The following is a 13,739-nucleotide window of genomic DNA, read 5'->3' on the forward strand; positions in this document are numbered from 1 at the left end:
GAGATGTGCTCTCAGCCCTGGCTCCTCTTGAGACTTTGCCCCTTTTGCTTAATTCCCTCTTTCCCTTTCTCTCGTCTTTAACCTCTCTCTTTCCCTAGCTCCTTCTTACCAGAGTACTTACCCTTCCTTAAGAAAATCCCACTTCTGTCCTTCCATTTCACACTCTTTGAAAGAGGAAATCTTTCCTTACTGCCTCCAGCTATTGACCTTCTGTCCTACTTATTTTGTGCATTTTATCTCATTTGATCTTTACAACACCCTGGGAGAGTTTGCAAAAGAAACTGTAGCTTGTTCCAAGGTCACACAGTTAATGACTCCTGGAAACCTGGTTCTGCTGTGCTTTAAGTACTGGGATCTCCTGGACTTCCGCTCTGCTGTGGGCTGCTCACGCTCTCAGCGGTTGTCTCCTCACAAAGCAAGCTGTGACATCTCTGCAGTAGTACTTCATGGGGGGCTAACTTCTTTCTACTTTTGCCATCGTCTCTCCTAGGTTTTTTTGTTTTTTTTTTTTTTAAGATTTTATTTATTTGAGAGAGTGAACAAGAGACTTTTCACACAAGCGGGTGAAAGGGCTGAAGGATGGGCAGAAGCAGATTCCCCTCTGAGCAGGGAGCCTGACACAGGGCTCCATCCCAGGACCGCGCGATCATGACCTGAGCCACAAGCAGACGCTTAACTGACTGAGCCACCCAGGTGCCCCTCTTCTATCCTTGCTGGGTTTTGTTGGTTCTTCCAATCTGTTCCTTAAAGACCATCTCAAGTGAAAACTCTTTTCTTCCATAGCATTTGGCTGGTGCTTGAGGCAGGAGGCCTTTAGGAGAATTGGTGGGACAAATTCATTTGTTGGTTGGGAAGAAGAATGGGCAGAGGTTTTAAGGTGGTAAGGTATAGGTCACTGGCAGTGAAGGGCAACTGGTTTACTTTGACACAGGAAAGCTACAAGTAGAGAAGATTTAAGCTTGTAAAGGTAACCAAAAATAGTGGAAATTCTGGAATACTGGACGAGGAGTTTGAATCATTTCTCAGCTCATAGACCTCCAGGTATAGGGTGGCCATATAATTTCACACCTAATCAGGATGCTGTTGAGAGTGAAAGGAAGAACTATTAATAATCGTACTGAGATAACTTTGCTGAGACTGTCCCCAGCAAACTGGGAGTTAACAGTCACCCTGATCATGCAACAGGTCAAGTCTAAGACGACATTTTGATGAAGCCACTCTGGAGGATGTGTACAGACTTGTACAAACAAAATTTGAGGTTAAGATGATAGTTTGGGAATGTGATTTAAGGTTCTTCACTAACTGGTTCCTGTAGGAATCAAAGAAAGCTTGAGACTGCAGAAATTGCTAGAGCTGGGGAATAACTAACTAGATGTGGGATATGAGGGAGAAGGAGGAATTATATGTCAGAGTCATAAGCTGGAGTGATTTAAAAAATGGTATGTAACCATTTAAACAAATTTAAGCCTTTAAAACTTTGTTATAAAGCCACTGCAGTATAAGAGAAAGGGAACGGGGGCACCTGGGTGGCACAGCAGTTGAGCGTCTGCCTTCGGCTCAGGGTGTGATCCCGGCGTTATGGGATCAAGCCCCACATCAGGCTCCTCCGCTATGAGCCTGCTTCTTCCTCTCCCACTCCCGCTGGTTGTGTTCCCTCTCTAGCTGGCTGTCTCTATCTCTGTTGAATAAATAAATAAAATCTTTAAAAAAAGAGAGAGAGAAAGGGAACGGACCTGGAAGTCAGGAACACCCATGTTTGGAACTTGGATGTGCCAATCCCTAATACTTGAGTTTAAGCTATTTGTAACTTCAATTTCTTCTAATGTAAAATGGGAACAGTAATTTACTTTGGGGCCCAGTCAATAGAGTATGTAACTCTTGATCTCAGGGTCCTGAGTTCAAGTCCCACATTGGGCATGGAGCCTACTTAAAAATAATAATACATTTACTTTGAAAGGTTGATGGGGTGTTTAGTGGTGACATCCACAAAGTGCCTAGTCCTGTGGGCCACATGGTAGACGAAATAAGAGCAGCTAACGCTTAATGCTTCCTCCATGCCAGAAGCTAAGTGCTTTGTGTGTAGTAATGGATTTAATCTTCAGAACCATCTCAGGTAGCTACTATTATCCCCAGTTTACAGGTAAGGAAATTGAAGTAACTTGCCTAAAGTCAGTGGTAAAGTCCTGGCTCCACAGCTCTTGTTCTTAACCTTAAGACAAATCATAATGCTCATAGGGGTAGCTGCTATTTCTGGTTAGCTTTGCTTTATTAAATTGAAAGACTGATTCGGTATGGTTTCTTACGTCCCTATGTTATAGGTAGCAAGCATGAAGACCAAACGCCTAAATTTAGTCTTAGATTTGTTTCTCACTCTGACTTGCCTTACTTGTGATCACCTATTGATTGACGCTAAATTTGCAGCCCCCTGACATGTCCCATCATTTCACAGTACCTTTTTGCTGTCCCCACTTAGTTTCACACCTCTGCACATAGTATAACAACCACTTAGGAAACTCTTATTTAATGTTTAAGATTTAGGCTGAACATCATCCAAGAAACCTTTCCTTAGCTACAACTTGTTGCCTCTGTAGAACTATGGAAATAGGACTCTGGATATAGAGATAAGGAGGACTGGTTTTCTCTTTTTCAAAAAGAGCATAAAGTACATTTGTGAGCATAACATACTCCTTCCTACTGCATTACTTCTTTTTATTCTCATTTTACACTGTCATGATTATTAATCCCCTAATAGCTTATGATTTATAATATAGGCAGGTTTTTTCTTTGTGTTTGTATAAGTTTTGAACTTCTACAGGGTAAGTTGTTACCATCCTAGATAATACCCTCTTCAGGTTTAACATTTTTCAGCTGAATTACATTTATGTAGCTAATTTCTCTCTAGACTATAACCTCTTCAAGAGAAAGAGCCATGTTTATCATCAATATTTATATCCCCCATGGGGACCTTAGACATAATATGAACTTGGTAATCATTATTGATTTAAATAAAATGTCTCAATACACCACTGCTTTGATTCCCTACAGTAAAAATTATGATTCTATTTGAAAAACATAAATCTTACCGAAAAATCTTCAGAAAAGATAAGCCACTTGTATGTATTTTCTGTGCCTACAAGTTTCAATTTCTACATGACCTAGAATAATAGAATGAGATATAATTTTCACCTTGAGTAAAATAAGAACTCCTAAGGTGCTGGATTTTTTTTTTTTTAAGATTTACTTATTTATTTGAGAGAGAGAGCAAGCGAGCAGTGGTGAGGGGCAAAGGGAGAGAGTTTTGTTTTTAAACATTTTATTTATTAATTATGTCAGAGAGAGAGAAAGAGAGCTTGTGCACAAGCAGGGGGAACAGCAGTCAGAGGGAGAAGCAGGCTCCCCACTGAGCAAGGAGCCCAGTGTGGGACTCCATCCCAGGACCCTGGGGAATCATGGGAATCATGACCTGAGCCTAAGGCAGACACTTAACGGACTGGGCCACCCAGGCGTCCCTGGATTTTTATATATATATGTGGCTCTTCTAGTTCTCATTCTTGTGCTACTGACACATGAAATTTCATAATTTGTGAGTCACTCTCAGTTAGGAATGGACTGGTTCTTGTGAGTTCAAGTAAGGGGATGGAAGAGGGGAGAGGCTATCGCCTGGATTCAGGGGATCTCCTCAGTTCCAGGGAACTGAAGGTAGGTGTCTCTTTTGTCTCTCACTTTCAAGGCAGTGTAATCTCTTAACACCTTATCCTCTAGCAATTCTGAGTTTGGTGGGCCTGTCTGGATCAGGGTTGGCAGCCCACTGACTGAGAGGTAAAGAAAGCAGTGTTGTGTGTCACACTTTGTCTAAAAAATGTCAAAGACAGAAGAAGCTTTCAAATTGTTTGGACTTGGCCCAAGTTTTGGGCCTGGGTTTTGTTTAGCTCTAGAAAATGAAGTTTGTTGGGGCACCTGGGTAGCTCAGTCAGTTAAGCGTCTGCTTTTGGCTCGAGCCCCGCATCAGGCTCCCTGCTCATTGGGGAGCCTGTTTCTCCCTCTCCCTCTGCTGCTCCCGCTGCTTGTTGTCTCTCGCTCTGCCAAATAAATAAATTTTCAAAAAATAGAAAATGAACTTTGTTGATTTGAAGATGTATTTTTGTATATGTGATCTTTCATTTCTCCAGGCTTTTTTTCCTCCTCTTTCCATATTAGCTGTATTAGTTATCAAGCACATGTCAAGTAAATGCTAAACGGAACTATACTCTGCATTTTCTACTGTGATTTAAAAAAACATTTTTTAACATTGAATATGATTAAAATTTGAAAAATGCAGAAAGATGACAGACCCAGAAATTTACCACCTGGTACCATTTGCTACAAAAGACCAGAAGTAACAGAAGGAGGGTTTTTACTCCACATAGGTATAATCAGACTCAGAAACTTATTTCATTATTATAAATGTCCTTTTTAAGTCTCTTTCTCCTTGCTCTTCCTTCCCCCACTCTCAGGTTTTGGTACCTATGTCACAGATCGTATGTACTTCATTTAACTAACTGTTGAATATAGATTATTTCCAAATTTCTTCTTATATAATGTTTTGATGCACATCTTTATACATAAAGATTGTCCATATTTAGGACAATTTCTAAAAGTGGAATTCTTGAGGGGTGTCTGGGTGGTCAGTTGGTTAAGCCTCCGACTCTTCATCTAAGCTCAGGTGTTGATTTTGGGGTTGTGAGTTAAAGCCCCACATTGGGCTCCATGCTGGGCGTGGAGCCGACCTTCAATAAATAAATAAAGTAGAATTCTTGGGTCAAACAGTATAACATATGTATTACTGCTGAATTAGTTATTAAAAAGATGTGCACCAATTTATACTGCCACTAACCGCCTCTCTTACCGCATCTTTTCCAGTTCTGGCTGTTACAATTTATTTTCGTGTTTGCCACTCTGATTGGCAAATAATTGTTTCTAGTGAGGTTTTTTTTTTTTTTTTTTTTTTAATTAAAACAGATTTTTGGTTTGTTTTTGAAAAATGGAAAAAGGCCTTGTACTTTTTTTTTTTTTTAAGATTTTATTAATGTATTTGTCAGAGAGAGGGTACAAGCAGGGGGAGAAGCAGGCAGAGGGAGAAGCAGGCTCCCTGATGAGCAAGGAGCCCAATGTGGGTCTTTTTTTTTTTTCTTTAATATTTTATTTATTTATTTGACAGAGACAGCCAGTGAGAGAGGGAACACAAGTAGGGGGAGTGGGAGAGGAAGAAGCAGGCTCCTAGCTGAGGAGCTCGATCCCAGAACGCTGGGATCACGCCCTGAGCCTAAGGCAGACGCTTAACGACTGCGCCCCTCAGGCGCCCCCCAATGTGGGTCTTGATCCCAGGATCCTGGGATCATGACCCAACCCTGAAGGCAGACGCTTAACCGACTGAGCCACCCAGGTGTCCCCCCCCCCCAACTTTTTTTTTAAAAGTAAGCTCTACACTGAGCATGGGGCTTGAAATCACAACCCTGAGACAGAGTTAAGTGTTCTACCAATTAACCCAGCCAGGCACCCCACTAGTTTGTATTTTAATGGCATTTTGTTTTTTATATATCAGTATATATCAGATTAGATCACCCTAGATAAGAATGGCTAACTCCTTATAGGAAGTTTGTTGTAGGATTATTTACTCAGAGTTTGTGTTTAATGTTGTTGTTAAATGTTGACTACTGAATTTGAAACACTTTTTTTCCAGACCCTATAAGATTTGGATATGTCCTTCATATTTGACTGGATTTACAGTGGTTTCAGCAGTGTGCTACAATTTTTAGGTATGTTGGTTCTTTGTTCCCTATTGTTATCCCATTTAATCCTACTTAAATAAAAGTGCTTATTTGTCTAATGCCTCTTTATATATAACCCAGTAGTTCCGAATGTGAGCTTTATTTTTGTTGTTGTTGTTGTTGTTTTTATTTTGGACAGGGGGCTTTAAAATCATAAAAACGTGTTGAGTTACTCATCGTATCCCTTATAAAATATATTATCTTGGGCAAATTACTTTCTCCACCTTAACCTTAGTTTCCTTATCTGTAAATTAAAAATAATTCCTACCCCTTAAGGTTGTTGATAGGAATATTATTTATAGGAATAGCCACCTTTGATTAGCCAATTTACCTAAGTGCTTTAGATACTTTATCTCCTTTAATCTTCACAGGAATTTCGTGCATTATTTTTGTTACTATAAAATGCACGTTCTGTAAAGTGTTTTGTATATCATAACTGGCAGCGTATAATCTGCTAAATGAGACATGTTTACCCAGCAATTCTGACTAGTGATTTTCCTCTTTTTATAGATTTTAAAGAGGAAAAATCTTAGCATCTCATTCTCTTATTGATACTCTTAACTTCTCACATTTTCCAGTGAAACAAGCTTTTGATTAACTTTTATGTTACGACATAGACAATTTTATTATTATAGTAATTAATGAAGATATTTCTGGTCTCCTATTTCAAATCATGCTCTAAGTTTAGTCTCCATGTAATCATCATCTTGAACTCGAACAAAGAGAAGCATTTCATGTAATTACAGAGTTGTCAACATAATTCCTAACTGGCCACAACCATACTTATGAGTTACTATCTCCTATATAAGTGGCTCTTTTTCCACAAACATAATTTTAACAAAGCAAATAAATTTTGTTTGGAAAATACACATTTTGTTTGACTACTATGTATTAAAAGAATAAAAATGTAAGATCAAATTTTGTCAGTCTATTTTTATTTCTTATTTGGATCACAATGTTTGCACATTTTTAAAAACCAAGATTTTCCTTTTTAAAATAAAATTCCTCACATTTTATACTGTCACTCTACTACAGGTCAAATATCAGATCTCTTTATATTACCTCCTCAAGAATTCTTAAATATTTTTATCAGACTGAAATATTTTGTTACATATTTGCAACAACTGGGTCAGAAATAAGCATTTTAAACTTCATTTTACTGGGATAACCTGGGTTGTAACAGGTTGGTATCTATATCTCAGTTTATATAAAAATTAATCTATGCTGAATGTTGAAAAAGCAAAATAAATGGCCTCAGGAGCAGGAGGTTAATAGGGTTAACAGTAGGAGGCAGTGTAGAGAAACGAAATGAACCAAATCTTTGGCATCAGGCATGGTTTCAAATGTCACATCTAACTTCAGCATTTGAGCAAGTTAACTTTGAGCCTTTGTTCCCCTCTGTAAAAAAGAGGATAATAATGTTTACTTAAAAGAGTTATTCTGAAGATTAAATAATGTGTAACAGCTTGCTTAACAGTGCCTATCACAAAATAAGGATTTAGTCCGACCCACTCTGAAGTTTACATGTTCTAGGTCTTCCTTTTACAATCTTATCCAGTGCACTTTTACTACTTAAAAGGATGGTAAGATTGATTGTGACTGCACTGGTTAGAAACAATCTATGTAGAAACATTTTAGGACATAGAAATGTTGGGGCGCCTGGGTGGCTCGGTCTGTTAAGTATCTGCCTTCAGCTCAGGTCATGATTCCAGAGAGTCCTGGGATCTAGCCCCACATCGGGCTCCCTGCTCAGCAGGGAGTCTGCTTCTCCCTCTCCCTCTGCCCCTCCCTCTGCTTTTGCTCTCTGTCAAATAGATAAATAAAATCTTTTTTAAAAAAGAAATAGAAATGTATAAAAAATTATTAGTCACAGTTCATGATTAAATGTGAAATGTTATATCCCAGCTCAAGTAAAAATGGAAGACAGTCTTTCCTCTTAGGATTAGAACTCTTGGTCACGGGGTTATCAAAAGATTCAGACTTCAGTTTACTTCTTAAGCTTCCATGTGGATAAAGAATTAGGTGTTATTTTGGCATGAACTTATTAAATGGGTAGCCTGAATTACAACGCCTAATGTCTTTAAAAGTTCATTTATTGATAAAATATATTTTGGAGTTGCTGCTGTGTCCCCATGCTCATGTAATTCCATGGGTGTTAGACAATTAAACACATGAAACATAAAGTTCAATATTACCACATAACTGTTAGAATGTTTAAAAGCTGGGCATTGACAACACCAGATGCTGACAAGGGTGTGGAGCAGCAAGAACTTTTATTCACTGCTGGGAATGCAAAATGGTACAGATACTTTGGAAGATTGGGTGATTTCCTACAAAACTAGACATACTCTTACTATACAATCCAGCAGTTGTGCTCCTTGGTATTTACCCACAGGAGTTGAAAACTTAGGTCTATACGTGAACCTGCACACGGATGTTTTATAGCAGCTTCGTTTATAATTGGCAAAACTTGGAAACAACCAAGAATACCCTTCAGTAGGTGAATGGAGAAATAAACTGGTTCATCTAGACAATGAAGTATTAGCACTAAAAAGAAATGAGCTATCAAGCCATGAAAAGACATGGAGGAAGCTAAAATGTATATTACTAAGTGAAAGAAGCCAATCTCAGAAATCTACATACTGTCTGATTACAACTATATGACATTCTGGCAAGACAAAAAGGCAGAAATATGGAGACAATAAAAAGATGAGTGGTTGCCAGGCAATGCGGGTAGGGTGGGATGAACAGGCAGAGCATATAGGATTTTTAGGGCAGTGAAAATACCTTGTATGATATTATAATGATGGATATATGTTTGTCAAAATACAGAATATACAACACTAAGAGTGAGTCTTAAGGTAACTCTGGGTGATTATGATGTATCAGTGTAGGCTCATCGTTGGTTAAAAATGTACCATTTTGGGCTAACAGACACATGAAAAAATGTTCAAAATCATTAGCCATCAGGGAAATTCAAATCAAAACCACACTGAGATACCACCTTACGCCAGTTAGAATGGCAAAAATAGACAAGGCAAGAAACAACAATTGTTGGAGAGGATGTGGAGAAAGGGGATCCCTCCTACATTGTTGGTGGGAATGCAAGTTGGAACAGCCACTCTGGAAAACAGTGTGGAGGTCCCTTAAAAAGTTAAAAATTGAGCTACCCTATGACCCAGCCATTGCACTACTGGGTGTTTACCCCAAAGATACAGACATAGTGAAGAGAAGGGCCATATGCATCCCAATGTACATAGCAGCATTGTCCACAATAGCTAAATCGTGGAAGGAGCCGAGATGCCCTTCAACAGGTGACTGGATTAAGAAGTTGTGGTCCACATATACAATGGAATATTACTCAGCTATCAGAAAGAACGAATTCTCAACATTTGCTGCAACATGGACGGCACTGGAGGAGATAATGCTAAGTGAAATAAGTCAAGCAGAGAAAGACAACTATCATATGATTTCTCTCATCTATGGAACATAAGAACTAGAATGATCAGTAGGGGAAGAAAGGGATAAAGAAAGGGGGGTAATCAGAAGGGGGAATGAAACATGAGAGACTATGGACTATGAGAAACAAACAGGGCCTCAGAGGGGAGGGGGGTGGGGGAATGGGATAGACCGGTGATGGGTAGTAAGGAGGGCACGTATTGCATGGTGCACTGGGTGTTATACGCAACTAATGAATCATCGAACTTTACATCGGAAACCGGGGATGTACTGTATGGTGACTAACATAATAAAATAAAAAAATCATTAAAAAAAAAAAAGAATAAATATTGGCATGCCCTCTAATATCTGCACACAAAAAAAAAAATGTACCATTTTGGTGAGTGATGTTGATAAGGGGGGAGGCTGTATATGTGTGGAGATGGGGTATATTGGAAATCTCTGTACCATCCTGTCAGTTTTGTTGTAAACCTAAAACTGCTCTGAAAAAAAAAGCCTTTAAAAAATATAAAGCTCAATTTTGAATTTCACAGTAAATACCAGTCTCTTACAAATTGGTCAATACTCTTTTTCCTATCACTTCCTCTATCATTACTGGTTAATACATCTAAAATTATGTGCTTAGTTTTTTTGTTGTCGTTGCTTTAGTTTTATGCAATCCTGTGAATAGTTTAACTGTATTCTCAGGGAAATTTGACAGTGACCTAAACTTTTTACTGAAAAAACTCACTACTAACAGAAGTGCTTATTTTATTTTCATCCGTGAAAAATCTCTTTAATTTTTCTTTTTGGTCCAGCTTCATAAATACATGATGTCAAGTATGTTACGATTGTTTTTCTAGTAGAGGACGTTGATATTTATCCCTGAATTGTCAAGGGAATCAGCATTGTGGTATTGAGACAAGGTTAGGTAATACATTCAGTGACTGGGACAGAGTTTAGTTTTAAAATGATCTGAGGGGCACCTGCACGGCTCAGTCGGTTGAGCATCTGCCTTCAGCTCAGGTCATGATCCCGTGATCCTGGTAGGATCCCTCTGCCTGTTGCTCCCTCTGCTTGTGCTCTCTCTACGCGCTTTGTCAAATGAATGAATACAATCTTAAAAAAAAAAAATGACCTGAATTTGCAAATCATGACGGATTTAGAATAGCTCTTCAAAACTAAAAGTAGACTAGAAATTCAGGCTTATTCAAGCCAGTTTATAAAATCTTACAAGTTCAAAAGGTTAATAGGTGTCTCTTTATAAAAAAAAAATCTAGAGTAATTAAGAAAAGTATCCAAATAACTAAACTATAAATGTTATATTATACTTTTATTTCAAGTTTTTTGTTAGGATAATCTTATGTCAGAATTTTGACTAATTGTAGCTCTTACTCTACAGGATTATATAAGAAAACCGGTAAATTGGTATTTCTTGGATTGGATAATGCAGGAAAAACAACATTGCTACACATGCTAAAAGATGACAGACTTGGACAACATGTCCCAACGTTACATCCCAGTAAGTATATTCCCACATACAATATGTTCCTTTATCAAGTGATACCAGTTCATAGGCACTAACTGAAAATTTTTTTGTTTTTTGGTGGATAAATTATGATCAGGTGATTTGACCTATTCTTAAAATATTTTGTATAATAAATCGTAGCTAACCCACTCCACTCCCAAGAAATATATTTAGATCTTAAAATAATACACATACCTTCTTATCAGTTAGCACACCCTTCTCCAGCTAGAGGAATTAAAGTTACTCTCTCCAGGATTATAACATGATTGAGGTCTATCCAACCAAATATTGCTTAGGCTATAAATAGTCACCATTACCTTGTTTAGATAACCTAAATTTCTTTCAAGTTTTAAAACTGTAAAACATTATTCAGTGGACACATTATAGTCTTACACTTTGGTAGGGACTCAATTTATTAACCAGTTATTTTTCTACTCTGAGGAACCACAACAGTATCTAATATAAAGACCATAGAATTATTCCAAGAAGTAGGGCATGCATTGATACATTAATAGAAAGTTTTAGAACAATTTGAAAAATAATTTACTGGGGTTTCTTTAAGAAAGACTGCATGAAGAACGTTAAAAGTGACTCTGTAGATCTCTTAATACATACTGTCCAGTGTATATGGTTATGTGATGGTACTATTTGAGAAAGTAAAGTTAGTGTTAAAGTGACAAAATTATTAGAACAGAAGCCTAACTTATAAGTACCTGTGACCTTACTTTCATTTGAAAAGACTATGAATCAAGTAGACATAAAGTTTTGTTTTGTTTTTAATTTTAGTTTTTTTAGACATAGAGTTTAAAAACAAGCTAATCCACAGATTAATTATGAAATAATGAGTGTGGACTTATTAATAATGAGTATAAAATTGAGCACTGGACCAAAAAGTAGATAATATGATAGTTATTTAATTCGGTAAATATTCAGAGAACAAGGAAGGAGAACAACAGAAACACTTTAAAGTACCATTTTATCAATAAAACTTTTAGTGAAGTTGGAAAAGGAAGGTTTCATAGAATTGATAAATCTTTTTTTTTTGTATTAGAAGAGTGGGGCTTGGCAAATAAGATTCTGATACAAGAAAAATACTATTAAAGAAAAAAAGATCATGGTGAAATTGAGTATATAAATTGTGTGCAAAAACAACTGGAAGAGGGATGCCTGGGTGGCTCAGTCGGTTAAGTGGCTGCTTTGGGCTGGGGTCATGATCCCAGCATCCTGGGATCAAGTCCCGCATCGGGCTCCTTGCTTGGCAGGGAGCCTGCTTCTTCCTCTGCCTGCTGCTCCCCCTGCTTGTGCTCTATCTCGCTCTCTCCCTTTCAATCTCTCTGACAAATAAATAAATAAATAATCTTAAAAAAAACAAAAACAAAAACAATTGGAAGAGTCTGCCGAGTGGTATGGTATTATAGTAGGTGTAAGTCGTTTTAAAAAAAACCTTTTTTGAGATTTTATTTTTACGTAATCTCTACCCCCAACATGGTGTATAAGCCTGAGATCAAGAGTTGCATGCTCTACTGACTGAGCCAGCCAGGCACCCCCATTTTTATATTTTTGATGTTGCTCTCCTTTATTTATTCATCAAATATGTATTGAGGACCTACTTTATGTCACACGTTGTAGGAATGAGGAGTAAAAGCAGTGGCACAAAACAGTTGCCATCTCAATTTTCCTGCAGCTCTCATTCATTTCATCTTACATTTTTCATTAATTAAGAGCATATGTGAAAAAAGTAATATATATCTACCCTATGATCTGACAATTCCATTGCTAAGTATTTTTCAAGGAGAAATGAAAACATATGTTCATCAAAATCCTTGTACAAGAATGTTTATAACAGCTTTCTTTGTAATAGCCCCAAACTGGAAACAGGTCAGATACCCATCCAAAAAAAAAAAGGATAAACCATGAAATTCTAGTCAGTAAGAAAGAGGAATAACTGTTACATACAGTATATATTATGCTGCTTGGAAGAAGCTGGTCACAAAATGTTACATACTGTTTGGTATCATTTATATGAAATTCTAGAACAGGCACAGCAAATCTGTGGTGATAGAATTTAGATTACTTCTGGGAGTGGACAGTGACTGGGAAGGGTTAGAGTCCCTGGGATAGTAACAGTTTTCTGTGTCTTAATCAAACTGGGATCTTTTATAAAGTAGGGAGTGGGAAACTAACCATAAAGGTAGTTTCCCAACCACATCCAAGCATTATATTTTCCTAATGGAAAGGAACACACTTTGAACACAAATTGTATTGATTCATTCAGTTGGGAGTCTACATAAAGAATTTTTTAACAGTAAACTATTCTGGGGCCTCAGCAATTGTAATGAACTGTTAAAATTACACTGAACCTTTCATTGTAATTGTAGGGGACTTCTGTTTTTGCTATGGGGCAGTAAAAGCATTTGGAATTACCTTCCCACTGTAAGCAGCTAAAAAACTGGCAAACATATGTACTGCAACTATTTTCAGACTGGACTATGATTCCTGAGAAAAGGAAAACCTTTCTTTTTTCAAGCTTTATCACAGAGATAATCTTCACACCATGGTGCAGGGAGAAGAAACCCAAACATAACCCAGTAGTCTTGCTGAGTTGAGGAGACAGAGACTAGAATATGGGGAGACTGTGGTGATGAGAATTTGCTTGGCATAGTACCAGAGAGGAAGGAGCTCTGGAGACAAAGAGCTGCAGAAATGTTCATGGCTAAATACTAGTCTGTTTGCAAAGGGTTGAACTCCCCATGGCCAATCAAAGAATAATTTCTGGAGAAAGAAGAATTGTAGCAGAGCTGTTAACCAAATAATTCTCAGAGCTCACATGAGCCCAGGAATCATTCATGTTCCCACCAGCCAGAAGGGAGAGACCTGGTTGAATAACACACAGCATTCAATAGCCACTCCAGAAGGACCATACCTTAGTGAACAGAGTTGAAGTACCTGTAAAGACAAGACTACTG

General features: G+C 37.7%; 1 protein-coding gene across 3 annotated transcripts in view; it reads left to right on the top strand.

The window, feature by feature from the left end:
• SAR1B (secretion associated Ras related GTPase 1B) overlaps positions 1–13,739 on the top strand; it is a 43,851-nt gene that overhangs the window by 5,710 nt on the left and 24,402 nt on the right. For all 3 annotated transcript variants that reach the window (XM_040622440.1, XM_008691598.2, XM_008691599.2), the window contains exons 2-3: positions 5,720–5,795; positions 10,648–10,767. In XM_040622440.1, the coding sequence (XP_040478374.1) occupies positions 5,738–5,795; positions 10,648–10,767 (178 nt within the window). In that variant the 5' untranslated portion in view covers positions 5,720–5,737. The remainder of the gene's footprint in view (positions 1–5,719; positions 5,796–10,647; positions 10,768–13,739) is intronic.

The sequence above is a fragment of the Ursus maritimus genome, unplaced genomic scaffold (assembly GCF_017311325.1).
Source record: "Ursus maritimus isolate PB19 unplaced genomic scaffold, ASM1731132v1 scaffold_5, whole genome shotgun sequence".
Classification (NCBI taxonomy): Eukaryota; Metazoa; Chordata; class Mammalia; order Carnivora; family Ursidae; genus Ursus; species Ursus maritimus.